General features: G+C 47.1%; 1 protein-coding gene across 1 annotated transcript in view; it reads right to left on the bottom strand.

Annotated features, from left to right (window-relative positions):
* Positions 1 to 12,714: 12,714 nt before the first annotated feature.
* The window catches only part of FA2H (fatty acid 2-hydroxylase), a 50,391-nt gene continuing 36,073 nt past the window's right edge, over positions 12,715 to 27,032 (bottom strand). Inside the window, exons 3-7 of the mRNA XM_082861845.1 lie at positions 23,536 to 23,678; positions 22,746 to 22,852; positions 15,931 to 16,103; positions 14,331 to 14,583; positions 12,715 to 12,942 (exon numbers count right to left, since the gene is read on the bottom strand). Of these exons, the coding sequence (XP_082717971.1) occupies positions 12,863 to 12,942; positions 14,331 to 14,583; positions 15,931 to 16,103; positions 22,746 to 22,852; positions 23,536 to 23,678 (756 nt within the window). The 3' untranslated portion in view covers positions 12,715 to 12,862. The remainder of the gene's footprint in view (positions 12,943 to 14,330; positions 14,584 to 15,930; positions 16,104 to 22,745; positions 22,853 to 23,535; positions 23,679 to 27,032) is intronic.

Genomic DNA, 27,032 nt, shown 5'->3' with positions numbered 1-27,032 from the left:
CTTTCTCTGGTCCACCGGAGACAAAGGCAGATGTGAAAATGTTGCTCAAGGAACCTTGAGGATTTCAGCTTCATAGCTCCAAGCTTCAGTTATCTTATTGTCAGCCTCATCAAAAAAGCCATATCTCAGAAACAACTAATCAAAAGATAATGGGAAAAAATATCCCACTCATCAAAGCAACAATTTAAAACAATACATTTCGCAGGAAAAGTGATAATGTGGTATGAGGAAAACCACAGAAAACAAAGCTTCAAGAAATGGAGAGGGACTTCCCTGGCAGAGAAGCGGTTAAGACTCCGTGCTTCCACTGCAAGGAGCTCGGGTTCCATCCCTGGTTGGGGGACTAAGATCTCGAGTGCCTCCAGGCATGGCCACAATAAAAGCCAAAAAATGAAATGGAAAGAACTGTTATTTTTCTAGCTGGGAAGATTAAAAATGACAAACCTGGCAATCCTTTCCAAAGGTAAATCCAATTTAATGCAGCTCCAATAAAACTCGCAATGGCACGTTTTGGTACTGAAAGTAAATGATCCTCAAGTTCATTTGAAAGAGGAAATTAGTAGCGATAACAAGGATTTTTGTAATAAAAAGGGACTTACCTATAAGATATTAAAATTCTAATTACTAAAGTTGTTTAGGGCTTATTAAGTATATGATAAAGATACCAAAAGGATGAAAGGGAATATAAATACATATATACTTTGACTCAACAATGTGAATTTCTAGGAACTTATGCTGTGGAAAAGCTCATATGTGTACAGATAGTTGGATACTAAGGATGTGCATTGAGGTGCTATTTGTAATATGTAAAACTGCTAACAACCTTGATAAGGATATGTTACTTGCAGAAAAACAATGAGGGGTAAAAGTCACTAATTTTAAAAGTGAAAAATCTTAAAACGGTAGTAACAATATAAATCCATTGAGAACTCTAATGCCATTTCCTCCTCCCCTCCGAAAAATGCCACCAAGCAACCTTTCCTGATGAGACATTTTACATAAGGTTACTCTCCTTGTGTCTAAAATGGGCCCCCAGAAAAGGAAGAGGGCATTAATCATCAAGATCTGGAATCATCTCCCTTGGCAATGTCCCACTGTCTGGAGTTGTCTGTCTGGGGCTGCTTGGCCAATTCTTCTGAGCTGGGTTCCCGAGGCCCTTCCACAACGACCTCCACCCGGAGCCCACCCCTTTGCCGCGCCTTCTTTAGCTGGAAGCAGTCGGAGACACGAGCGGGCGGCTCCACCCTCAGAGCCGAGGAAAGAAAACCAACTCGGTCCTGAGTTCCAGGAAATGGGACCGTGGGTCACCCCCACCTCCCACTGCGGCTCTCCCCTCACTGCCCAGGAATCTAGTTGCGCCCTTCAGCCCCGCCGCCTCCGGGGACCGCGCGCGCCCCGGGACGACTGCCAGACTCACCCTCGTCCCTCCTGAGGGCGTCCAGTCGGTCCTGTGCACAGTTCCAGGCCGACACCTCGGCTTCTCTTCTCGGACGACTGCCTTCCTCCCGGGCGAGAAGTCTGCGAACGCGAGACCCCGGGGGAAGTGCCGAGTCCCCGCGACTCCTGCCCTCGGTGCCCGTGCCGCGCGCCCTGCGCTCCGCTGGCGGAGCGGGACTCACCCGACGCCGGCTGCCACCGGCCGGATGTGTCCCTTCGAAGTCAAGCGACGTTCGGCTCACGGCCCCTGAGCCCGGCCCCTCCACGTGTCCGCCAATCAGCTTTATCGGCGGCTGTTTTTGCCCTGAGCCGGCTAAAGGACTGGGTGTCGGACAGGGAAGTCTGGCCCGCCTTCTCGGAGCTTTCACAGGGCTCTTGTAGCCAAACCCCAGGCTCAGGGTGCATTGGTTCCCTAGAACCTCTTTCCATCTGGCTCAGAGCGAAGGATCCTTCCTTCCTCCTGGTATTCTCCCCTTGCCCTTTCCACACTCCCCCACCTTCCCCAAATTTCTCAGTAATTATTTACAGAGTACTCCTGGGGCCAGGCCCTCTGCTTGGGGCCGTAGATTCAGAAAAGAATAAGGTCCCAGGAAACTATTATAACCAGGACACGGTATGGGAAAGATTAGATGAGCAAAAAACAGAGCTAGAGAGAAGGTGCTTGTGTCTGCTTCTCGGTGCTTGAAAATATTGGGGTTGGGGGAAGGGAGTGAAGGAAGAGACACACTTAAGCTGGGGTGGGGGGTTCGGCAGAAATCAACTTCCTCCTCTAAGGTCACTGCAGAGCTTTCTCTTTTGGTGCAAGTCATGTTTTATTACAGTTAGCTGTGTCCGCGGCTAGAAAGTCTGAGGAATGACATTCATTAACTCATCAGGCTGTTTCCTCTAAAAGGACAGAATTGGATTGTATGAGAAGACTTTTTGGATAGGGAAGACCTGGGTAGAGGACGTCTGGGGTGTTTATTCATTTATATTCTCCTGCTATTTTCTCCACCTACTGCATCATCAGTTTTCTTCTTAGCTCAGGTTCCCTAGTAGCAGAGTCCAAAAAAAGAGAATCAGGTACATTGCGATTTATTGAAGGAAGGCTCTCAGGATAGAGGGCAGGATAGGGCAGGGGGAGAAAATAGCTAAGCAAGGATGCGGTCTCAGTGCAGACTAGCTTCAGCCAGATTCCATGGGGAGGTCTGGAGCAAGAGGTAGCTTCTGCTCTGGATAGATCAGAAGTTAGGTCACAAGAAGTCTTAACAAATTGAAGAAGATTGAAATCATACCAAGTATTTTTTCTGACCACAGTGGAATGAAACTAGAAATCAATAGCAGAAGGAAAACTGGAAAATTCATAAATATGTGGAAATTAAACAACTCTTGAGCAACTATCCTGTCAAAAAAGAAATCAAAAGAAAATTAGAAAGTACCTTGAAACAACTGAAACACAACATACCAAAACTTAGGGGATGCAACAAAAGCAGTACTGAGAGGGACGTTCACAGCAATAACTACCTACATAAAAAAGGTCTCAAAGAAACAACCAAACTTTACACTTCAAGGAACTAGAAAAAGAAGAACAAACTAAGCCCAAGGTTAACAGAAGGAAGGAAATAAATATTAGAGCAGAAATAAATGAAATAGAAAACAGAAAAATAATAGAAAAAAATCAGTGAAACAGTTTATTTTTTTAAAGATAAACTCTACAAACCCTTAGCTTCACTGAGAAAAAAAGAGAGAAAATTCAAATAAAAAGAGTCACAAATAAAAGACATTACAACTGATGTCACAGAAATAAAAAGGATCAAAAGTGACTGTAATTCCCTGGAGGTCCAGGGATTGGGATTCCAGGTCTTCAGTGCCAGGGGCCCAGGTTTGATCCCTGGTTGGGGAACTATTATCCCACAAAGCCCTGCAGCATGAGCAAAAAAAAAAAAAAAAAAAAGAGAGAGAGAGAGAGAGAGAGAGATTGTGATGAACAATTATATGCCAACAAACTATCATGAAGAAATAGAAAGTCTGAACAGACCTATAATTAGTAATGGAGACTGAATCAGTAATCAAAAACCTCCCAACAAAGAAAAGCCCAGGGCCAGATGGTTTCACTAGTGAATTGTACGAAACATTTAAAAATGAATTAGTACCAATCCTTGTTAAACTCTTGCAAAAAATTAAAGAGGAGAGAACACTTCGAAGCTCATTTTATAAGCTCAGCATTACCCTGATACCAAAGCCAGACAAAGATATAAGAAAAGTACAGGCCAATACTCCTGCTGAATATAGATACAACAATCCTCAACAAAATACTAGCAAACCAAATCCAACAACACATTAAAAGGATCATACACCATGACCAAGTGGGATTTATTCCTAGGATGCAAGAATGGTTCAACATATGAAAATCAATTAATGTGATACACCACAGTAACAGAATAAAGGATAAAAACATACGATCATCTCAATAGGTGCAGAAAAAGTATTTCACAAAATTCAAAACTCTTTAATGATTAAAGACTCTCAACAAATTAGAAATAGGAGGAAATTATCTCAACATCACTAAGGCCATATATTACAAGCTCACAGCTAACATCATTCTCAGTGGTGAAAAACTGAATGTTTTCCTCCAAGATCAGGAACAAGGCAAGGATGTTGACTCTCACCAGTTCTATTCAATATAATAATAGAAGTCCTAGCCAGAGCAATTAGGCAAGAAAAAGAAAGAAAAGACATCAAAATAGGAAAGAAAGAAGTAAAGTTGTACCTGTTTGCAGATTACATGGTCTTATCTATAGAAAACTCTAAAGACGCCATTTAAAAAGCCCACAAAACTGTTAGAACTAATAAATGAATTCAGTGAAGTTGCAGGATACAAAATCAACGTAAAAAATCAGTTGTGTTTCTATACACTAACAACAAATTATCTGAAAAGGAAATTAGGAAAACAATGCCATTTTCAATAGCACCAAAAAGAATAAAATACTTAGGAATAATAAATCAACTAGGGAGGTAAAAGACTTGTACACTGAAAACTACAAAACACTGATGAAGGAAATGAAACAATATACAAATAAATCTAAAGACCAGTGTTCATGGATTGGAAAACTTAATATTGTTAAAATGAGCATCTACCCAATGCAGTCTACAGATTCAATGCAATCCCTATCAAACTCCCAATGTCACTTTATAGAGAAATAGAAAAACAATTCTAAAATTAATATGGAGGGACTTCCCTGGTGGTCCAATGGTTAAGACTCCATGCTTCCACTGCAAGAGGTGCAGGTTCAATCCCTGGTTGGGGAACTAAGATCCCTCATGCAGCATTAAATTAAATTAAATTAAATTAAATTAATATGGAAACACAAAAGATCATAAATAGCCAAATCATTCTTTTTTAAATTTATTTATTTTTGGCTGCATTGGGTCTTCATTGCTGCATGCAGGCTTTCTCTAGTTGTGGTGAGTGGGGGCTACTCTTCATTGTGGTGCACTGGCTTCTCATTGCAGTGGCTTCTCTTTTTGCAGAGCATGGGCTCTAGGCGCATGGGATTCAGTAGTTGTGGCTCGTGGGCTCTAGAGTGCAGGCTCAGCAGTTGTGGTGCACGCGCTTAGTTGCTCTGTGGCACATGGGATCTTCCTGGGCATGAACCTGTGGTGTCCCCTGCATTGGCAGGCAGATTCTTAACCACTGTGCCACCAGGGAAGCCCCCAAATCATTCTTGAGAAAGAAGAACGAAACTGGAAGAATCACACTTTCTTATTTCAAAATATATTACAAAGCTACAGTAATCAAAACATTATGGTACTGGCATAACAGCTGACATATAGACCAATGGAACAGAATAGAGAACCCAGAAATAAATCCACATATATACGATCAACTGATCTTTGACAAGGGTGCCAAGAATACACAATGGGACAAGGATAGTCTGTTCAACAAATAGTGCTGGGAAAACCATATCCACATGCCAAAAAATTAAATTGAACCCTTATTTTATATCACTCACAAAAACCAACTCAAAATGGATTAAAGACTTACACATGACACCTGAAACTGTAAAACTTCTAGAAGAAGACATAGGGGAAAAGCTTTGTGACATTAACCCCAGCAATGATTTCATGGATACAACACCAAGAGCACAGGTAACAAAAATAAGTAAAATTATATTAAACTAAAAAGCTTCTACACAGAAAAAGAAACAAGAGTGGAAAAGCAACCTATGGAATGGTAGAAAATATTTTCAAACCATATATTTGATAAGGGGTTAATCTCCAAAATATATAAAGAACTCCTACAACTCAATGATAAAAAAATGAATAACCTGATGAAAAAAAATGGGCTAAGGACTTGAACAGACATTTCTCCAAAGAAGACTTACAAATGGCCCACTTGCATGTGAAAAAATGCTCAACGTTACTAATCATTAGGGAAATGCAAATCAAAACCACAATGAAATATCATCTCACACCTATCAAGATGGCTATTGTAAAAAAGAAGAAGACAACAAGTGTTGGTGAGGATGTAGAGAAACTGAAACCCTTGCACACTGTTGGAGGGAAAATGGTGCAGTCATTATGGAAATCAGTACGGAGGTTTCTCAAAAAGTTAAAAGTAGAACTACCATATGATCCAGCAATCCCACTTTTGGGTATTTAACCAAAATAGTTGAAATCAGGATTTCAAAGAAATAGCACATCTGTGTTCATTGCAATACTATTCACAATAGCCAAGAAGTGAAAACAACCTAAATGTCCATTAACAGATGAATGGATAAAGTAAATGTGGTATATACCTACAATGGAATAGAATTCAGCCTTAAAAAAGAAGGAAATTCTGCAATATGTAACAACATGGATGAACCTCGAGGACATTATACTAAATGAAATAAGCTGATCACAGAAAGACAAATACAGCATGACTCAGCTTATAAGAGGTATCTAAAACATCAAATTCATAGAATCAAAAAGAGGCATGGTGGTTCCCAGAGGCTGTGGGAGGGGGAAATGGGGAGTTACTAGTCATTGAGCATCAAGTGTCGGTCAAGAAAGATGAATAAGCTCCAGAGAACTGCTGTACAACATTGTACCTACAGTCAACAATAATATATTGTACACTTTAAAAATTGTCAAGAGTGTAGACCTCATGTTAAGTGTTCTTTCCATAATAATAAAAAAGAAATAAAAGGACTGTAAGAGAATATATGAACAATTGTACACCAACCAATTAGATAACCTAGATGAGACGCACACAAATAATCTAAGTGATTCAAGAAGAAATAGAAAAATTTGAACAGACTTATAACAAGTAAAGAGACTGAATCAGTAATCAAAACCCTCCCCCCAAAATAAAAGGTCGGGCCAGATGATTTCACTGGTGAATTCTACAAAACATTTGAAAATGAATTAACACTAATCCTTCTCAAACTGTTTCAAAAAGATAAATGGAGAGAACACTTCCTAACCCATTTTATGAGGCCAGCATTACCCTGATACCACAAGAAAGAAAACTACAAACCAATACCATTGATGAATATAGATGAAAAAATCCACAACTAAATACTAGAAAACTGAATCCTAAAACACAGTAGTGGATTGTACGCCTTTATATGACCAAATGAGATTTATTCTAGGAATGAAAGTGTGGTTCAACATATGAAATCAATATAATACACCATATTAATAAAACAGAGGAAAAAACCCCACATGATCATCTCAATTGAAGCAGGAACAAATTTAGACAAAATTCAACACCATTTCATGATGAAACACTCAGCAAACCAGGAATAGAAGGGAACTTCCCCTTGATAAAGGACATTTATGAAAAACCCACAGCTAACATCATATCTAATGGTGAAAGACTGAATGCTTTCTCCCTAATATCAGGAATAAGAGAAGGATGCTCATGTTCATCAGTGCTGTTCAACATTGTACTGGAAGTTCTAGACAGAACAATTAGTCAAGAAAAAAAACTTAAGGCATTCAAACTGGATAACGAGAAGTAAAAATGTCTCTGTCCACTGATGACATAATCTTGTATGTAAAATAAAAATTTTACTAGAGCTAATGAAGGAATTCAGCAGAGTTGCAGGATATAAGATGAACACAAAAATCAGTTGTGTGTCTATACACCAGCAATGAAAAATACAATAAAGGAAATTATGAAAACAATTCCAATTACAATAGCAGCCAAAAGAATAAAATATTTGGGAATAAATATAACCAAGTAGGTGAAAAGACTTGTACACTGAAAACTACAAACCATTGCTGAAGTAAATTAAAGAGTTCCAGGTATAAACACCTGGACCGCCAGTCTCTTGCCAGTGCCTGTATTTGCAGAACTGGCAGTCAATATGCAAAAGAACACACTGATGCAGTTCACACAGATCAGCCTCACAGGGTACTGAGAGGGATGGGAAAGAAGGGGAGAGTGAATCTGGAGAGTAAATGGCAAGTATCTAGCCCATCTCATAATTCCTATGTCTGATGTCTTTGTTGGTGTATTTGTTGCATGTTGTTCCTATCAGCGTTTACTCATGGTGCCTTCTTTCCCTGTGTGTTTTGTTTTGTTTTTATTGTGAGCTTACAGTCCTTGGAATTTTATCTGTGGGAATTTTTTGAGGCCTGGATTGAAGCTACATATTTTTCCACCAAAATTTATAAGTGCTTCTCCTGAGAGCCTTGTGGCTCCACCTGTCAGGGATATTTTACACTAAAATTTTGACTTGAGGTGTTTCAAACCACACAGTTTATGTGAATCCACGCTTCAGACCACCATGAGGGCCATGCTTGGGGTTCTATATTCTCAAAAGAGCTTTTTCTCCACTCCATGCAGGTAATTTTACTTGCAGTGCCCTGGGAAAGTGGTTTTACTTCTGGTTCGCTCTTCCACTGCGGATCTAGCCTTTTGGGGTCTGTAGCAGACATGTCTGGGATCCTTGTCATATCCCTTGAGTCTACCTCTGGTCTTAACCTCAGTTGTGGTGGAAGGTTCTGTGGGAACTCAGCCACAGTTCTGGTGGATAATTCCTAGCAAGCTCACACTCAGCTTGTACTGACTGCATCCCACTTCAATTGCACACATCTGTCTTTCTGCTTTTGTTCCAGGACCTTTGTCAAAGCCAAGGAATCTGGTTGCGTTGCATGCTGGGACAGCACATCAGTGAGGAGGGTGTTGACACCAATTCTCAACCAATAGGAGAGGAAGCTGTGGGTAAATGTTCCAGCCTCTTGTCCTTTAGGTGGACAATTCTGGCAGGTATTCTGTCTGCTTCTCAAGATGCCCCTGTGGAATCCGTAGGAGAACTTCACATACTCATTCTTATTTGGCTCCCCCACTGTCTAATCTTTCCCAATTTCTCACTCTTTATTTCTGCAATTGCCTCCCAAATAAACTACATGCATGAATGTTCTTGTTTTAAGGTTTGCTTTTTAGGGAACCTAAATGAAGACAGCCCCCTACCTTTATGCTTTTGCCAAAATGATATTTTTTCTTATCGCTCCTTCTTCCACCTCCCCCACTATAAGCTAATAAGGTGTCTGGGATGGAATGCAGATGAGACTCTTGGCATTTTCCAAATTTCACATTCACCCTGTAGCAACCTTAATAGGTAACAGTTCTTCATTGTGCCGTTATTACCTCATTGTAAAGAAATCTCCATCTTTTTTTGCAACCATCATATCTTTATAGAAAGTTAGAACTGGAAAGTTAATATGTATAGTTCCATCTTCCTCTCAAAAACAGTAGATGAGACAAAACAGTAAGTTAAGAGAACAGGTAAGGTGGAAAAGTGATGGAATTTTACAATCACAGACATCTGATTTCCAGTCATAAGGGGTCAGAGCCGCATGCTGTCACCAGAGGGCAGCAGAGGCCAGGGAACCGGTGGAAAACCAAACCCAAACAATGTAACCTGCCAGAGATCTGACAGAGACAAGACTAACACTTATTGGGGCCTGTTACAAGTTAGGCTCAATTAGAAACAGAACAAAGTTCAAAGACAGAGATGGGAGGCTAGAGCCAATGCAGGAGTGGAACAGAGTCAAGTTAAGAGGGTGGTTCTTCAGGTCAGCTGAGAAACACCCAAAGACAGCATGTCTGGAGGTAGAGCGATGCCAGAAATAAAGATAACGGGCTATGGCCCTGTCCACTGCCAGGGCAGCTGGGTTGTTGCTAGAGAATCAGGTAAGTTGCTAGGGTCATTGAGAGTCAGTCAACCTGCGTATTTACTTTACACTGATCAGAATTTAAATGGCCCTTCGCCCACGTAAACATTAAACTTGCTTGATGATTTTTCTGTCTTCTCCCACTACAGAAATAATCACGTGCTCCAAGCTTCAGGCTTTCCCATCATGTTAGATGTGCTGGCATCTTGATAATGTCCCTTGCTGGCTTTAGCATCTAATCTTTGACTCCTCCTTGGGTCTCTTGCACTTGAAGATAAAATTCTCTGACTCCAGAAGGGACTGCACTGTGAGTGCCAACTGGCTTGAGGTTAAGGGCACTTTCTATACTGTTCTCTTCTGTAGGATGAGGCTCATTCTCTCCCTTCCAAGGCCTTGTGGAAATTCCTAACCTCCTGGAAAGTTCTAGCCAGCACAGTAGGAAGCTCTGGGGGAGTCTGTCCAATATTCACTGAGTGGACCTTTTCATTAATAGATTGGCTTGTTTTTTGTTTCTTTTTTCCCCCTAAATCTTCTCATTACCATGCTACAAACTCACATAGATTTTGACACTTCTTACTAGCTCTATTTTTTTTTTTTTTTGTTTTTTTTTTTTTGCGGTACGCGGGTCTCTCACTGTTGTGGCCTCTCCCGTTGCGGAGCACAGGCTCCAGACGCGCAGGCTCAGCGGCCATGGCTCACGGGCCCAGCCGCTCCGCGGCATGTGGGATCTTCCCTGACCGGGGCGCGAACCCGTGTCCCCTGCATCCGCAGGCGGACTCTCAACCCCTGCGCCACCAGGGAAGCCCTGTTTTAATCTTTTCAAAGAATTTTTTTTCCAATTAATTTTTTGCTCAAACTTGCTCATCTTAGGCCTGTCTCCGGTGGACTCACATATTTACAACTAGTTGATCTCTTCCTTTACTCCTGCTTTTTCTTTCTTCCTTCCCCTGGGGAGTGATGCTCCATGGTTGGATTCCCAACACCATCTAGGGAATGGAGGTTGGATTTCTGCTGCTTCGATGGCCTGATTCCAGGAGCTTGAGGGAGGATTGGCTCAGACAGGTCACCCTAACCTTTAGGCTGGGAGCTGCTCTCTCGAGCAGGGAGAGGCAGCAGGAGCAGGGGCCCCTCCATGTGGCCACAGTCTCGCCAACATCAGCTTGCCTCCACTTTCATTTTTGCCTCTGCATCCTTGTGCAGGCGAATGCAGAGCCCACCTCTGCCGCACCTACTGAATGAGACTCTGAGTGTTGAGGACTTGGATCTGTGGTTTGATAGGTTCCATAGGTGGTTCTGATGTGGTGGCTTGGGAAGATATCCTGGGAAACTGTTTCACCCAGACTGAGCTGGCCTGAAGTTCTAGTTCCTACATTGGGCATTTGTTGCTGGAGCCTTAGAAAAGTCAACTAGAGTCTTAGCTGTGGTCTGATAAATTCCAAAAGAAACACCTCCTCTGTTGTGTACCAAGGCACTTTGTGGGAGTGACGCCCCCTTATGCCCACCTCCAGGTATAAGCAGTGAGGGAGAGATGCTGTCTGCAGAGAATTTAAAAACAGTGACGAGGGAATTCCCTGGTGGTCCAGTGGTTAGGGCCTCGCGATTTCACTGTGAATGGCGTGGGTTTGATCCCTGGTCGGGGAACTAAGATCCCGCAAGCCCCGAGGCAGTGGCCAAAAAAAAAAAACCAAACAGTAATAAAATCGAATAAAAAGATAGGGGTTGGTCTGATTTTTATCATCACTATACCCCAGCAAGTCTACACAACCTGGTCAGCGATCGAATACTCCTTCCTGCTCAACCAGCCACACCCCCCAAACCCTTCTGCGCCTCCCTGGCCTCGACCAAGTCTGGTGAGTCGCCATCAGCAAGTAACACCTCATCTTTTTTGGTTTCTTTTCCAATGTGTTTATTTTTCAAAATATACAATTTATTTACACCTTTATTTCACAACGGTAGTTTGTATATTTATTCCAAAATCTTTAAATAACCCCGCAGTAAACAGTACAAATCACAGGATCGGTCAAACTGCTTCCCTTTAGCCTTTACACACATCGAGTTTTTAAAAAGTTTCAAGTAGTAACGGTTTGTGGGTAAGAAGGGAACAAAAATAAGACAAAAACGTTTTTACACAAGCTCGACATGTAGGATTAGAAAGGGCAATCTGAGCAGCTACTTGGTCTGGGGCCCGACTAAGGGTATTTATAGAGTTTATAAATAAGACCCTCTTATGAGCAGCGAGGGTTTTGGTTATGAGGAAGAAAGGGGGGGAACCTCGTCCGCTGGGGTGGAAGGGGCGGGGAGATAAGGCACCGCATCAAGGCTTCTTCTCGGCTTAAGGAGGCACTGGCTGGAAGGGTCCTGAGTGAGGCGGGCAGTGGCCCACTTCTGCCAGGTGGAGGTCGAGAATGGCTGGGGACAGGATGGGGCTCCCATCCATGGAGAGGTCTCTTCAGCCTCCCTTGGAGAAAAGCTTTGTGATTCTGGAGGGGGAGAGACGGCTAGAGCAGCTGGTGCTTCCTAAAGAAAGGGGCGTGGGCTCCCTCCAGCCTTGAGACCCGCAACAGCTACTCTCGGCCCACCTGCACAGACAGGTGAGGGCCAGGCGTGTGGGTGCTGGATGTGTCACAGCCCGAGGCACCTGGTGATGCAGCTGGCATTTGTCATTGGCAGGGGACAAAGGTGCTGCCCCAGGACTGGGGATGGCCTGTAGGAGGCTTCCTGCTTTCTCCTCTTCGGACAGTGCTTCATCCACCTCTGTGTCCTCCAGTCCTCAGGAGAACAGCCTGAGCCACCACACACTCCCCGGCGACAGAAGGTGGGGAAGATGAGGGCCATGGCCCTGCAGGCCCCGCTCTTCACGGTTAACACTGGCAGCTCCAGGGTGCTAAGACACAGGTGGGACACCAGCAGGTCCCAGGGGTCAGTTGCCTTCACTCCCCTTAGGAAAGTCCCCACTGGCTGGGTCCTGAAGCAGTCCTGTGGGCTAAGGCACTGGGCGGGGGTGTGAGTGAAGAGGCTGGGATGCTCCAGGAAAGAGCTAGTCCCTGAGGGTCAGTGGGCCACCAAGTGGACGTGACCCTCCTGTGCTGGGTCAGGACGGCAGTCTCAGGGCTAGCCTCGGGCTTCAGGGTTTCCCCAGCACCCTCCACCAAGCCCAAGGGCCGGACAAAGCCCGCACTGCCTGGTCAAGCAAACCTTCTTTGCAGGGTCTGGACGGGGGTGGACTGGGGTAGGGGCCACAGCGGGGCTGAGGGCAGGACAACAGGGCTGGGAGTTGTCACTGTATCTTCGGGTGGGGTTCTTCCAGAATAAGGGTGTGGAAAAAGTGATCCCAAAATTTAGTGCTGATGCCAAATCCTAGAGAGGGAGACAAATGGGGAGAAGATGAGGCATGCTTGAAGGAGTCAATCTGCTTGGAAGGGAGCCTAGCTGGGGCTAGCACGTGGGGAAGATTTCAACATAGTCTCCGATGGCCTTTCCAAATCTCAGGGCCATTCTGGCAGGAGTCAAGAGCAGGGTACCAGTGTTTCTAGACTCCCAAGGATACCGTTGGAATAACCCCAAATTTCTTATCTGGCCTGGCTTCCTGGGAGAGCCTGGCTGCTGCCTGCCTCTTCCTCTCTCTGCCTCACACTCCAGCCGCCTCCTTCTCTTTGAAGATGCCAAGTTCATTCCTGCTTCAAGGCTTCGCACCTGTTGCTCCTGGGAGGCTCGTTCTCCAGACGTTGGATGCTGGCTTCTCCTAATTCAGGTCTCAGCTCTAATGACGTCTCTGCAGTGACACCTTCCCGGACCACTTTAGCTAGCATTCTGCTGTCCAGCAGGGTAGCCACTAGCCCATGTGACTTCTGAGCACTGGAAATGTGGCCTGAGCTATGGAGGGACTAAATTCCCAGTTTCATTTAATTTTAATTAACTTACATTTCAATGTAAAAAGCTATACTCGATTCAGTTACTGGAGAACTTTTAGGCACGTTTGGAGCAACTCATGTATGTGAATCTACTTTTTTGACTGTAAATTTTATAAACTCTAAATATGGATCAAGTATTTCCAATGAACATTTAGCCCTTGAATGGCGACAGGCTTGTAAGTGCAAGATACACACCGGATATCGAAGACTTAATAGAAGGAAAGAATGTAACATTTCTCATTAACAATTTTATTTTTTTTGGCCACGCCGCATGGCTTGAGGGATCCCAGTTCCCCAACCAGGGATCAAACCTGGGCCCACGGCAGGCTGAGTCCTCAGGCTGAAAGCTCTGAGTCCTAACCACTGGGCCTCCAGGGAATGCCCAACAATTTTTATATTGATCACACGTTGAAATGAGAATATTTTGGTTGTATTTGGCTTAATAAACTATATTATTAAAATTAACTCCATTGGTTTAATTTTACTTGTTAATGTGGCTACTAGAAAATGTAAAATCCCATCTGTGACTCATATTCTATATTATTAAACAGTGTGGGTCCCCTCTCCTGCTGACATGGTTTCTCTAACATCACTTTGCTTTATTTTCTTTGTGGCACTTATCACTGTCTGAAATGGTCTTTGCTATTTACTGGTTTCCTTGGTTGTCTGTCTCTGCACAGCCCCCTGCACCAGGGACTAGGATGGGAGTTCCACGCTTGCCTTGCTGACTGTGTATCCCCAGAACCGTGCCTGGCCCTGGCGAGAAGCTCAGGGGTAGCTGTCAAATAAGAAATGAACAAACGAGGAAGTGGGGAGGCACCGGCAGGTCCTCACCTGACTGCTGATGTGCAAAGTGGTGCTTGACGTGGTGGGCCTTCAGGTTGTACAGGTAGGAGCCCTTGTGCGGGGAGCCGAAGTGCAGATAGTAGTGGATCATGTCGTAGATGACGTAGCCCAGGAGGCCACCTGCAAACACAGTGCCCCCCACCGCCTCGGGCAGGATGAGCCGTAAGAACACGTAGAAGAAAGCTATCACCAGAGAGGCTGGCACAGGGGGGAAGACCAGGCGGGACTCGTCGAAGGGTGCCTGTGGATGGAGGGGCTCATGTGTCAGGACGCAGCCCGGGGCCCCAGGGCCTGACTGTGGTCACACACAGCATGCCGGCCCAGAGGTGCTCCCATGGGGGATGGGGCAGAGCAGCCCAGACAGTCCAGGGAGGGTGTAGGCTTAGCACCCTCGGTGGCTTTGGGGAGGGTGGGCCACCAAGCCTAAAAGCCCTGGAGAGTCTGTCCCACTCCAATTTCCAAGCCAGGATGGGACCTGGAAAACCGGCCAAGAAAACGGGGGGGTGTGATGTGGGCAGGGTGCTCGCAGAGCAGAGTCCCTCTTTATGCTGAAGAGGCCCCTGTGGCTCTGGAATTTGTTCGGTGCTAGGGAGGAGGCCCAGCCCCCCACCCCAAGTACCAGGCGGGGCACCTGGACACGGCCCGAGGGTGATGAAGGCGCACATGGTAGACGATGCTGGAAGTGTTAACAGGCAGGTCCCCCACCCCAGGTGGCCTTCTGTGTTCCAAGGGGGTGTTGTCACAGTGAACCAGACAACAAAAGAACCTAGTCTTTGGCTCCGGAGCTTCACAAAGCCAAGGGCCTGGCAGACAGGTAAGATTTTAGAGACTGTGTGAGCATTCTGAGGAGAGACCCTCTCTGGGCTGAAAGAGGAGAGAGAGAAATCAGGCGACAGAGAAAGAGCAATATACCGATGTGGGCCTCCCTCCCCTCTGACCAGGAGCAGCAGGACTTGCTGGCCATGTGCCCGAACACCAGCTCCAGGACAAAGAAGGAAGGAAGGGAGGGGGGAGGATGGAGACCCTGGGATAGGCTGAGAACAGCATGGTGCAGGGACAGAGAAGCAGCAGGGAGACACAACTTCCTCTGGGCAGACCTGGCTTCCAATCCCAGCTGCTGGGACCATCATGTTGCCCTTGAGGAGCCCCAGTGGGGTGGATGGCTGACAGCACAGACTCTGGATTCCGCAGGGGACAACATCCAGGTGTGACCTTGGGTGAATTCCTTAGTTCCTTTATTTCCCCAAGCCTCAGTCTGCCAGTCTGTGGAATGGGGAGAACTGTAGCACCAGCTTCAGAATGAAGCTCCACAAGGGCAGTGATTCTGGACTGTTTTGTTCAATGGTGTCTAGAACGGTGCCCGGCACATAGTGAGCACTTAAGTGAGCCTTTACTGAATGAATGAATAAATGAAGGAATGAAGTTGTTGTGAGGATTCAAGTTGGACACACAGGCTCACTCTGTCCATGCCCGGTGCAGGTGAGGACCCAGTCACACCCAGTCACATTTCCCCTCGCTCTCAACCTGACTCCCACCAAGATGGGCAGCTCCCATGGGCGGGACCCGGGTGAGAGCCTTCCCTGCTCACCTTGTGGTGCTGGCCGTGCATGATGAAGTGCAGCATGATGAGGTAATAGCTGTCGTTAGGGGGCTTCATGTGGAACAGGAAGCGGTGGATGAGGTACTCTACTAGGCTCCAGAGGAGCAGCCCCAGCATGAAGAGGCCCAGGAACGTGAACTCAGGCATGGCTACCGAGTACTCTGCAGAGGGGCAGGAGAGAGGCAAGGTCAGGGCAGACAGCCCCAGGGCACAGCGGTGCCTGGTAGCTCCAGAGGTCCTGTCTCAAGGCCCTGTCACCTTAGGAGCTGCTGCCCTTTGCCCAGCAGCTATGGGGCCCAGCCCCACTATTAGGGCCTTTGAATCAAAATGGGAAGGAGGCTGTGACGATCTATGTCGGGCTTAGGAGAAGTCCTCTCAGAGGGACTATTGATGTGGGGTATTACATGGATTTCCGATGTTGAACCACCCTTGCATTCTGGAATAAATCCTATTTGGTGGTGGTGTATAATCCTTTCATATGTTCTAGGATTCAGTTTTCTAGTGTTTCGTTGAGGGCTGTTGCATCTATATTCGTCAGTGATATTAGTTTGTAGTTTCCTTTCTTGTGGTGTCTTTGTCTGGCTTTGGTATTGGAGTAAGATTTGGTTAGACATCTGAGATCTTCCTTAAAGCAACTGTAAGAGGAACAGCTATGGCCAGCACTGGACCTTTACCTGGTGCTATGGTCGAAACATGTTCCCTCAAATTCATATGTTGAAACCTAACCCCCAAGGTGATGGGAGGTGATTAGGTCACGGGTGAACAGGACTAATTCCCTTATAAAAGAGGCTCGAGAGAACTCTTCCCCTTTCTGCCGTGGGAGGATACAATGAGTCTTTGACCTAGAAGAGGGCCCTCACCTGACCATGCTGACACCCTGATCTGGGACGTCCAGCCTCCGGAATCGTGAGCAATTCATTTCTGTTGTTTACAAGCCACCCAGTCTGTGATGTTTTGTTACAGAAGACTGAACGGACAAGGAAAAAGTGACCTTGCCCCAGCGGCGTGGAGGAGAGGGAGGGGCGATTCTGATGAAGCCAGCAGAGCTGGGGGGCTATTGGTGGAAGATGCTAACCACCAGGGACTGGGGGGCCAGGAGGGCCAGGAAAACCCAAGGAGAGATAGGTTCATGAACAATACTTCAAATCATAGCATATGAGGAAGATGCGAAAAACCTGAAGATGATTGGCCCGGAGACCAGGAGACTGGAGAGATGTAATTATCATGAAGTGTGAGGTCCCCCATGCCCAGCCCTCGGAGGACAGCCTGCAGTCCTTCCGGCTCTCGTTTCTTTTCTCTGCTTCATCCATTCTTCGACTTCACCGACACTTCAGCTCTTGTCACAGTTTTCTTCATGTCTATGCTCACTCTCTTAGCTCTATTTCTTTTCTCCACAAGCTATTGCTTTGGCTATACTGGCTCTCTCTTTTAAAAAGGAGCAGCTTTATTGAAATATAACTCACATATCTTACAATTCACCCATTTCAAGTGTACAATTCAATGGTTTTTAGTGTACTCAGAGTTGTACAACCATTACCACAATTTTAGAACATTTTTATCAGCCCAGAAAGAAACCCATTACCCATTAGCAGTCACTACTCATTGCCTCCAACCCCTGCCATTTCCCAGAGCCAGGAATCCCCTAATCTACTTTCTGTCTATTGCATCTGCCTATTCTGTATATTTCATATCCATGGACTCATCCAGTATGTGGTCTTTTGTGACTGGCTTCTTTCACTTACAATATTTTCAAGGTTCATCCACGTTGTAGCGTGTATCAGAACTTCATTCCTTTTTAAGGCTGAATAATATTCCTTATTAATACGGATGCACCACATTTGCTTATCCACTCCTCAGTTGATGGACAGCTGGGTTGTTTCTACTTTTTGGCTATTATGAATAATGCTGCTGTGAACATTCGTGTGCGATTTTTGAGTGGACGTATGTCTCCAGTTGTCTTGGGTATATGCCTAGGAGTGGAATTGCTGGCACCTACTGCAACTATGTTTAACTTTTGGGGAAACTACCAAACTGTTTTCTAAAGCTAGCCATTCTTTTTTTTTTTTTTTGCTGTACGCGGGCCTCTCACTGTTGTGCCTCTCCTGTTGTGGAGCACAGGCTCCGGACGCGCAGGCTCAGCGGCCATGGCTCACGGGCCCAGCCGCTCCACGGCATGTGGGATCTTCCCAGACCGGGGCACGCACCCGTGTCGCCTGCATCGGCAGGCGGACTCTCAACCACTGCGCCACCAGGGAAGCCCGACCACTCTATTTTTGAGTCTGTAACCCCGTAAGTTCCCATCCTGAGGTTTATGAATACCCAGAGTCTTCGGTCGGATTTCAGAGTGAACCTGCTGACGTGGTATCCCAAACGATGCATCTGCGTGCATCTTTCTGGGGGTTGAGTCCACAAATTTTCAGATCCTCCAAGGAACTGGAACCAACAAGGTTTGAACACACAGCTCCACCCCCTGCCTACTGGGATACTTGGCTTTTCTCCTCTTCTCTAGATGCCCTTTGTCAGGCTCCATCGTGGAAACTGCCTCTGTCCCCAGGGTCAAAACCTTGACCCTCCCCTCTTATATGCTCTCTGTTTGATCTAGGATGTCAGCCGCACCTGCCTGCTGACAAGCCCCAGATCTATGCCTCCAGCTCAGCCCTGGACGGCCGCTTGCTACTGGGCATCTCCATGCAGCTGTCCACAGCCCCGCCTCCAAGGTCAGCAGCTTCCAAATGAAGCCAATCATCTTCTTCTTCCTTCCTGCCCACCCTGTCACCCCAAGCTGCACCTCAGTGCGGGGGTTAATGACTTCCACACATTACCTAAGGCTCAACTTATTCCTGTCTCCTGCGTCCAACCTGTCACCAAGCTCTGTCAGCTGCCTCTCCTTAATATCTTCTGGCAAAATAAAAAAAAAAGCCAGACACAAAAGACCACATACTGTAGGCAGTATATGGCATGTCCAGAATAGGCAAATGTAGAGAGACAGAAGTAGACTGGTGGTTGCCAGGGGCTGGACGAGGGGGGAATGGGGAGCAGAAGCTCAGTGGGGGTGGGGTTTCGTTTTGGGGTGATGAAAACCTTTTGGAACTAGACAAAAGTGGTGGTGGCACAACATTGTGAACGTACTAAATGCCACTGAATTGTTCTCTTCAGAATGGTTCATTTTATGTTATATGTATCTCACCTCAATTTAAAAAAGAATCTCTTGGGTCAGTTCACTGCCCTGACGCCCCCACTACCTCATCACCCGGTGGCTGCATCAGCTTCCTACTCCAACTCTCTGCCCCTACATGCTGTTAAAACCCTCCTGTGGTGCCTTGTTCTCTTTAGGTAAAGTCCAAACCCCTAGCCTGGCACTCGAGCTCGCTTGAGACCCAGCCCTGCCAGACACATCCCTGCCTCATTGCCCCATCACCCTGTACGGGGGCCAAACCGAACCACCTGTGGCTCCTGAGATGCCCGCGTTCCCCACCCACACATATCCTTTCCTTCGCTGGAATTCCCTCCCTCCCCTCCTTACCCCACGTGTCTCCTCCTGTGAGAAGCCTCTGCAGACACCCTTTGCCCCGACCTGGGCCGGGTTTGAGGCCTGCCACATCATCCTTCCTCATGTTGAGCTATGGCTGCCGTTTTACCCACTTGTCCCCACCAGGTTGTGAGCATTTTATGGGCAGAGTGGGCATTTTGTTCTGTATCTCCTGTGCTTAACACAGCAGGTGCTCAGACACTCGTGAGATTCGTGGGCCAGCCCAAGTCTCTCTGGAGGGCTGGACAAAGATGAGCTTTGACCCGTACTGCTCTAAGGGCAGAACAGGGGCAGCCTCTGGTTCTGTTTAAGAAAGCACTTCTGAAGGACTGTGCCCAGTGTGAATGACCACAGGGAACTAGTGAGTAAGGAGAGAGCCCAGGAAGGTGAGGAGGAGAGGTGACTTTCCTGCTCTGTGGACCAGATTCCAGGCCCAGGGCCGTTCTGATAGACGGTTCCAAATGAGTCTCTAAGCTAAGAAAGGATTTTTCACACCTTGCCTGGAAAGTAACACAACGCAGCTAAGGTTCAATCCCCAAAGGACCCAGCCAATCTTTCCGAAATCAGGCGTTGAGCTGCTCTGACATTTCTCATCAGTGGGGCCTACTGTGTCCACATCTGGCATGAGACATATGCCTGACAGCACTCCCTGTCAGTAGCCATCCAGCCCTGGCTGGGCTGCTCTGGTTGGCCAGGTCCCACTTTGAGGGAAGGCTGGACACCTCTGGGGTCTTTCGGACACTCTGGTGAAGTGCAGGGAGCCTGGGCTTTGGATTTGCAGACCGGGGTTCAGATCCCAGCTCTGTACCATCTACGTGTTTTCTCAACAGTAAAATATCCTACCACTTGTGAAGGGCTGTTGCTAAGACATAGGGAATATAACACCTGATTATGTGATAAATATATATCTTATATATAAGAATAATACACTGTATATTAATACTTATCATAATAATATAATATGCCTCATATATAACAAGAAGCTACTATAATTTTTAAATATAATGAGTCAAAGTACATCTAAGTTCCACACAGTCCTCCTTGTGCTGTGTTTTCTCAGTTCTCCTTGCAGGGCTCTGGAGGGTCCCTGGTTGGGGGAGAAGGAGTTTCCCAGCTCCCCCGCCCCAGAGTGCAGGAGCCCTTCCTCGCTGTGTAGCTCTCTTGTCAGCAGGGAAAGGACTGGACATACATAAGCATTCCCTGGCCACAGACTTTGGTCTTGACCTTTGCTGGGGCTCCCACCACAATTGCATGGAGGCCTGAATCCTTGCCTAGGACGCTGCTCTGCACTCACTCTAATGCGCCTCCAGGAACTGCGCTGGGGGCCAGCCTGGATGTGCAGAAGCCCTCTGCTTTCCAAAGCATTTTCACACACGCACCTAGGAATCTCAGCCTTGCACTGGTGTCTCCATGCAGCTTCCACTGTTCCTTGGCACCCTGAGTCTCCTGCATTTACTCCAGTGCACCCTTTGTCCAGCAGCTGTGCTGGGACCCTGCTGAGTTTCCACTCGCCTTGCTTTGTGGCTCTATTTTTTTCTGCCTGTGGCCTGTGCCTTGCCTGATGAGCTGCAGGTGAGGGAGGCGTGTGCGGCTCTCATGTCACCATCGCTGGCATCATGGTCACAGCCCCATTAACCCCCTACACTAGACCTTTATTAGACAGCACATTTCAGCTCTCTGCAGAGGCCCGTGGTTCTGATGAAGCCATCGAATCACCCTCCCTGCCTCGCAGAAGAGTCCCCTCCTATAGGTCAAGGCTCCACCCGCCCCCTCACCCCAGCATCACCCCCGTCAGCCCATCAGGCCGGAGCTGGTACCGAGTGGCATCTCTGGAGGAATCCTGCAAAGGGACCTGGGCCAAAGCTCTGGCATCCCATTCCCCCTCTGGCCCCAGCCCTGGCGGCCCTGCCACTGTTGGTGATTGTTAGGGGAGCGCCCGGCAGACAGTGGGTGATTCAGTGAGCAGGCCATCTCAGCAACAAGCCCTGTGCTGTGCCTGAGCTATTCAGCGTGGGCAGAATAGGGTAACCTTGGCTCGAGGGGTGCACACATTAACCCTTGGGGACCGGGAGCAGCCTGGGCTCTGGGGGACTTCCTGCAGCTGGCTCAGCACCTCCCCATCCTGGACCAGGTGGGAAAACTGGGGCTCCAGGTGTTGTGGCTGTGGCCCCTCTCATCTAAACCATTCAGCCCTCAACTTCTGCTCCTGGGGGAGGCAGGCAGGAGAGAGCCTCGGAGTGTTGAGAGAAGGAGCCTCTGTCTGGCAGTGACAGGGGTTCAGAGGCTCACAGTTGGGAACATGACATGTGATCAGGAGAGGAAAGCCCACCTGAGCTATTCCCAGCACCCCTCTCCCACCTGTCCCCCTACCCGGCCTCTGTCTGAGCCATTTGCCATGGGCAAGCACTTCCCCAAGGCAGGTTCTGCCAGGACGGACAGATTACCTGGGCAGGTGACAGATTACCTGGAGACCAAAGGTAGGTGATGAACTTGGGAGGCAGGCTGGCAGAAAAGGCCCAAACCTGTGGCTGCCCTGAGAGACTCAGCCTCACAGGCTCTTTGGAAGTCACCCCATGTCAGCCCTTCTCTCTGTCCCCTGCCCACCTGGGTGGCACCTAGCATCTACATCCCAGCCACGTGACCCTGAATTGCTCACTTGACTTCCTGAGGTTCCATTTCCTTATCTCTAAAGGGGTGTACCTTTCTTGTGGGGCTGTTGGGAGGGTTAAATGAGATGGTCCCTGGAAAGCACCAGGCATGTGATAAGTGCTCAGTAGAGGTTAGTGGGTTGCTACTCTGAGTCAGGGCTTCTGCTGCCGGGCCTTTGCCCTGGGGGACATTCTAGGACACTCTGGGATCCTTCTCTCCCAGGCTCTAATCTGTGTTCTGTTCGTGAACCATTCCAGGTTCAGCTCTCTGCTGTGCCACCTGGTGAAATGACTTCATTTAGTTTCCTGACAAACAATCCCAGGTCACACTTTTTCTATTCTTAGACTCAGTGAGAAACCCCGTCTTTATTGTTACACCACTTGATGAAATGATTTCATTTAGTGTCTGCTAATGTGTGGCTGGTTGTTTTTTAAAACTCATTTTGTGGAGGGTGGGGAGGTCTGACATTTCTTTTGGAAGAATATTTCTACAGATAGACCTCATTTTAAAATCTTTGTGATATGGTTTAGTGTTCTATGTTCTCAGAAACTCAGGACCAGGGAGAGCACCAAGGTCTCCAGCCTTCAGGAGCCATGGGAGCAACTGAGGAAGGACCCAACATTACCTGTGGTGAAGGACGTGAAGAGTCGGACGTTGCCCTGGGCGAGGGTTCGGTAGTAGGACCAACTGAGATACAGCATCAGGGGAACCCAGATGATAGGGACGCTGTACCTGCAGGAAGGTCGTCAGGGTGAGAGATATACATGCACGGAAGCTCGAGAGGGTCCAACTTCCCTAGAGACACACCTCTCAACTAGAGGGGGATGAGATGATACCAAAGCATGTGCACAAAGCATATGGAGACTTGCGGTCCAGGGGACACTGATGTGGGGGATGGGGAGGAGAGGAGGAGAGAAGCTGTGAGTCTGTCTCAGTCTCTGAGATGAATTACTGGCAGGAAAAAAAAAAAAAGTCCTTCTGGCTAACAGTGCAGCTAGATAGGTGCTGACCTCTTGTGGCAGAGCGGCTAATTGCAGGCAAAATAGTCTGCCATGGCAGGGAAGGCTAGAAACCCCTCACAGGAGTCTGGAATAGAACAGGAGTGACATTCAAAGTGGTTTCTGGCTACATGTTGGATTGTCACTCAGTGGACAAAATCATGCATACTATATCCATAATCATGGATTATGCATACTATGCAAAATCATGCATACTATATATATGCATACTATGCAAAATCATGCATACTATATCCATAATCATGGATTATGCCTATGACATGTTCCACTATTGCCAAGAGCTTACAGTACAGCTCTGGGCTCCAGGGAGGGATCCATTTGACCCGTCCCCTTTGCATCTGACTGGCACCATCAGGAGAGAGGGATAGCCCACCATGGTCCGAGAGCAGGGCTCACCAGACAGTCTTGCTGAGGGCCTCGACGAGATCTGAGTGGAAGAGGCGGATGGGCCTGGTCACCGGCTGGTGGACCCACTCATCGTACTTCTCCCCCAAGTGGCCTACCTGCCACAGTAGGGGCTTCTGCCAGTCTACCAGGTCCTGCAAGAGATAAAGTCAAGTGGACACTTGAAATTCACACCTGTGCACATTCGTTCTCCCATCTCCTGGTTACAGCATCCTACTCCCCAGCCCCACCTCAGCTTATGTGGTCTGTATGGAGCTACCAACCCTCCTGCTCCAGTGCTTGGGGACTAACTGTTCATCCCAACCCGAGGGCCACAGAAATGGGATCCAGGATAGGCCCATGGCCTAAGTTGGTGCAATGAGCAATCGGACAGCCCTCTCCTCTTGCTGGGATTGCTAGGTTGGCAGGCCATGACCCTGGAGTTGCCAGTGAAGGCTGCCTGAGGATGAAGTCAATACAGAGGATGCCCAAGCCCGGAGCTGGAGACACTGAATCCTGGTGATGACATCTGAGTGCCTAGATTCAGCCATGCATGAAGCTTGAAGTCTTAACCAGGATTCTTTAGGTATAGGAGCCAATATATTCTGTACTAGGAATCAGGTAGGCCCTTTCTCCTCCAACAAGGGCTTTCTTCTTTTTTTTGTGGCTGCACTGGGTCTTCATTGATGTGCACAGGCTTTTCTCTAGTTGTGGTGAGTGGGAGCTATTCTTCATTGCAGTGTGTGGGCTTCTCATTGCAGTGGCTTCTCTTGTTGTGGAGCACAGGCTCTAGGGGCGCGGGCTTCAGTAGTTGCGGCACGCAGGCCCCAGAGCACGAGGGCTTCAGTAGTTGTGGTGTGTGGGGGGCTCAGTGGTTGCAGCTCACAGGCTCTAGAGTGGGCACTCAGTAGTTGGTGGCGCATGGGCTTAGTTGCCTCGAGGCATGTGGGATCTTCTCAGACCAGGGATCGAACCCATGTTCCCTGCATTGGCAGGCAGATTCTTTTTTTTTCTTTAATTTATTTATGTATTTTTATTTATTTATTTTTGGCTGCATTGGGTCTTCGTTGCTGTGCGCAGGCTTTCTCTAGTTGCTGCGAGGAGGGGCTACTCTTCATTGTGGTGCATGGGCTTTTCATTGCGGTGGCTTCTCTTGTTGCAGAGAATGGGCTCTAGGCACGTGGGCTTCAGTAGTTGTGGCACACGGGCTCAGCAGTTGTGGCATGCGGGCTCTAGAGCGCAGGCTCAGTAGTTGTGGCGCACAGGCTCAGTTGCTCTGTGGCATGTGGGATCATCCTGGACCAGGGCTCGAATCCATGTCTCCTGCACTGGCAGGTGGATTCTTAACCACTACCCCACCAGAGAAGTCCAAGGGCTTTCTTCTTAGTGGTGGCCTGTGTAATTCATTCATTCACCCATTCAAACAATCATTTGTTCAGCACTTTGCTTGACATATATCTATATTTCCATGTTAGTTGCTGGGAAGAATAAACAACAATGTAAGAGACCGGGCTTCCCTGGTGGCGCAGTGGTTGAGAGTCCGCCTGCCGATGCAGCGCACGTGGGTTCGTGCCCCGGTCCGGGAAGATCCCACATGCCATGGAGTGGCTGGGCCCGTGAGCCATGGCCGCTGAGCCTGCGCGTCCGGAGCCTGTGCTCCGCAACGGGAGAGGCCACAACAGCGAGAGGCCCTCGTACCGCAAAAAAAAAAAAAAAAAAAAAAAAAAAACAATGTAAGAGACCATCTTTGCTTCACATAGCTTAGTGCTGAAGCACAGTTCAGACTCTAGAGACAGGCTCTATCACTTACTGTGTGACCTTGGGGAAATTACTTGACCTCTCTGAGCCCCAGTTTACCTAGCTATGAAATGGAAGTAATAATAATGGTACCCACATAAAGTACTCAGCAAGGTGAGACATGCCAGGCAAGAAAATTTAATGGTGATGCAGGCAGGCTGAGGTTGGGAGGCAGAATGATTGGTACAAATGCCCGGGTCTAGGGTAGGAGAGGAGGGCTTTGCCACAGAACCTAGGATTTGGGTTGAGCTCATACAATATGGAATACTTGGGAAGGGGGAGAAGGGAAAGGAGGTGGGGAGGGAGTATGGGCATAGATGTGGAGTTGAGAATGATTGTGGCCCATTTGATTCCTTGACATTGGTCTGTGGGGCAGTAGAAAGAGATCTTCTGAGGGCTTTAGATGACAGAACACCCAGTATCAGGCCCAGGAGTTGTCACTTCATCTTCCAGGCTGGATGTCTCCAAGGTAGGGATGTATGTGTACCCCAGGGATACTCACAGGCTGATCCCCAGAGGTGAGGAGAAAATATTAGAGACTCTTTTTGATATATTTCTTTCATATATAAGCCATATTTGAATGTTTTCTAATGTACCTAATACAAGAGTACATTAGCTCGCACAAATAATTTGTAGATAATTTAAATGGACATATAATGGAGAATGTGCTCAAAACGTTTAGTTAATAGGGATGCAAGGTCAAAAAAGTTTGGAGGCTGCAGAAGCCCTTGAAGACAATGGGTAGCCCTTGAAGATTTCTGATGAGTCGGTGTATTGAAGATTAATCTAGAGCAAAATCAGTAAAGAAAAATGACCTTGGAGTCAGGTGACCACCTTCCAAGCCTGACTCTGCCTTTTATCAGCTGTGGGATCCTGGGCAAGTGCCTTTACCTCTCAGAGCCTCTCGGCTCTCTCGTCTGTAAAGCCGGGTGTGCCTGGACCCACCACCCACAATAGGAGAGAGGGCGCCACGTGCCCAGTGTCTGGTACTCAGTGGGTGTCAATGAACGTCCAATGCAGGGCATTCGGCGGCCACTGTGGGTGACAGGGACGTGGTGTCAGGAACTGAGGGCTAACAGTCACAGAGCACTGGTTATGTGCCAAGCATGTTTCTAAACACCTGACGTGAGTTAAATCCTGTGATCCTCACTGTACCCATAACTAGGTGGGTACTTTTATTGTTGTCGTTTGCAGATGAGGAAATTGAAGGTGAGTAACTTGCCCAAGGCTGCCCAGTTAAGACATTTTTGATGAATTGGCCCCTTTATTATTGGGAAATAGTCCCTGGTAATACTCCTTGTCCTGAAGTCCACTTTGTCTGATTTTAGCAAGGCTTCCTTATACTTGGTGTTTGCATGGTCTTTCTTTCCCCACCCTTTTAATTTCACCTTGCACATGCCTTTAAATTTAAAGTGCATCTCTTGCAGACAGTGTATAGTTGGGTCTTGCTTTTCGATCTAGTCAGACACTCTCTGCCTTTTAATTAGAGTATTCAGTCCATTTACATTTAATGTTGTCTTGCTATTTGCTTTCTGTTTGTCTCCTCTGTTCTTCCCTTCTTGACTTGTTTGTGTTGATCAAGAATTTAAAATATTCTATATTATCTGCTCTGTTGGCATTTTAGCTATGCCTTTTTGTATATTTCTTAGTTGCTGTTCAAAGGATGATAATATGCATCCATAGCTTATCACCATCTATCTCAAGCGAAAGCC

Source organism: Leucopleurus acutus (assembly GCF_964270905.1).
Source record: "Leucopleurus acutus genome assembly, chromosome: 20".
Lineage (NCBI taxonomy): Eukaryota > Metazoa > Chordata > Mammalia > Artiodactyla > Delphinidae > Leucopleurus > Leucopleurus acutus.
Note: the sequence above shows the minus strand (reverse complement) of the source record. Positions and strands in the feature narration are given on the sequence as shown.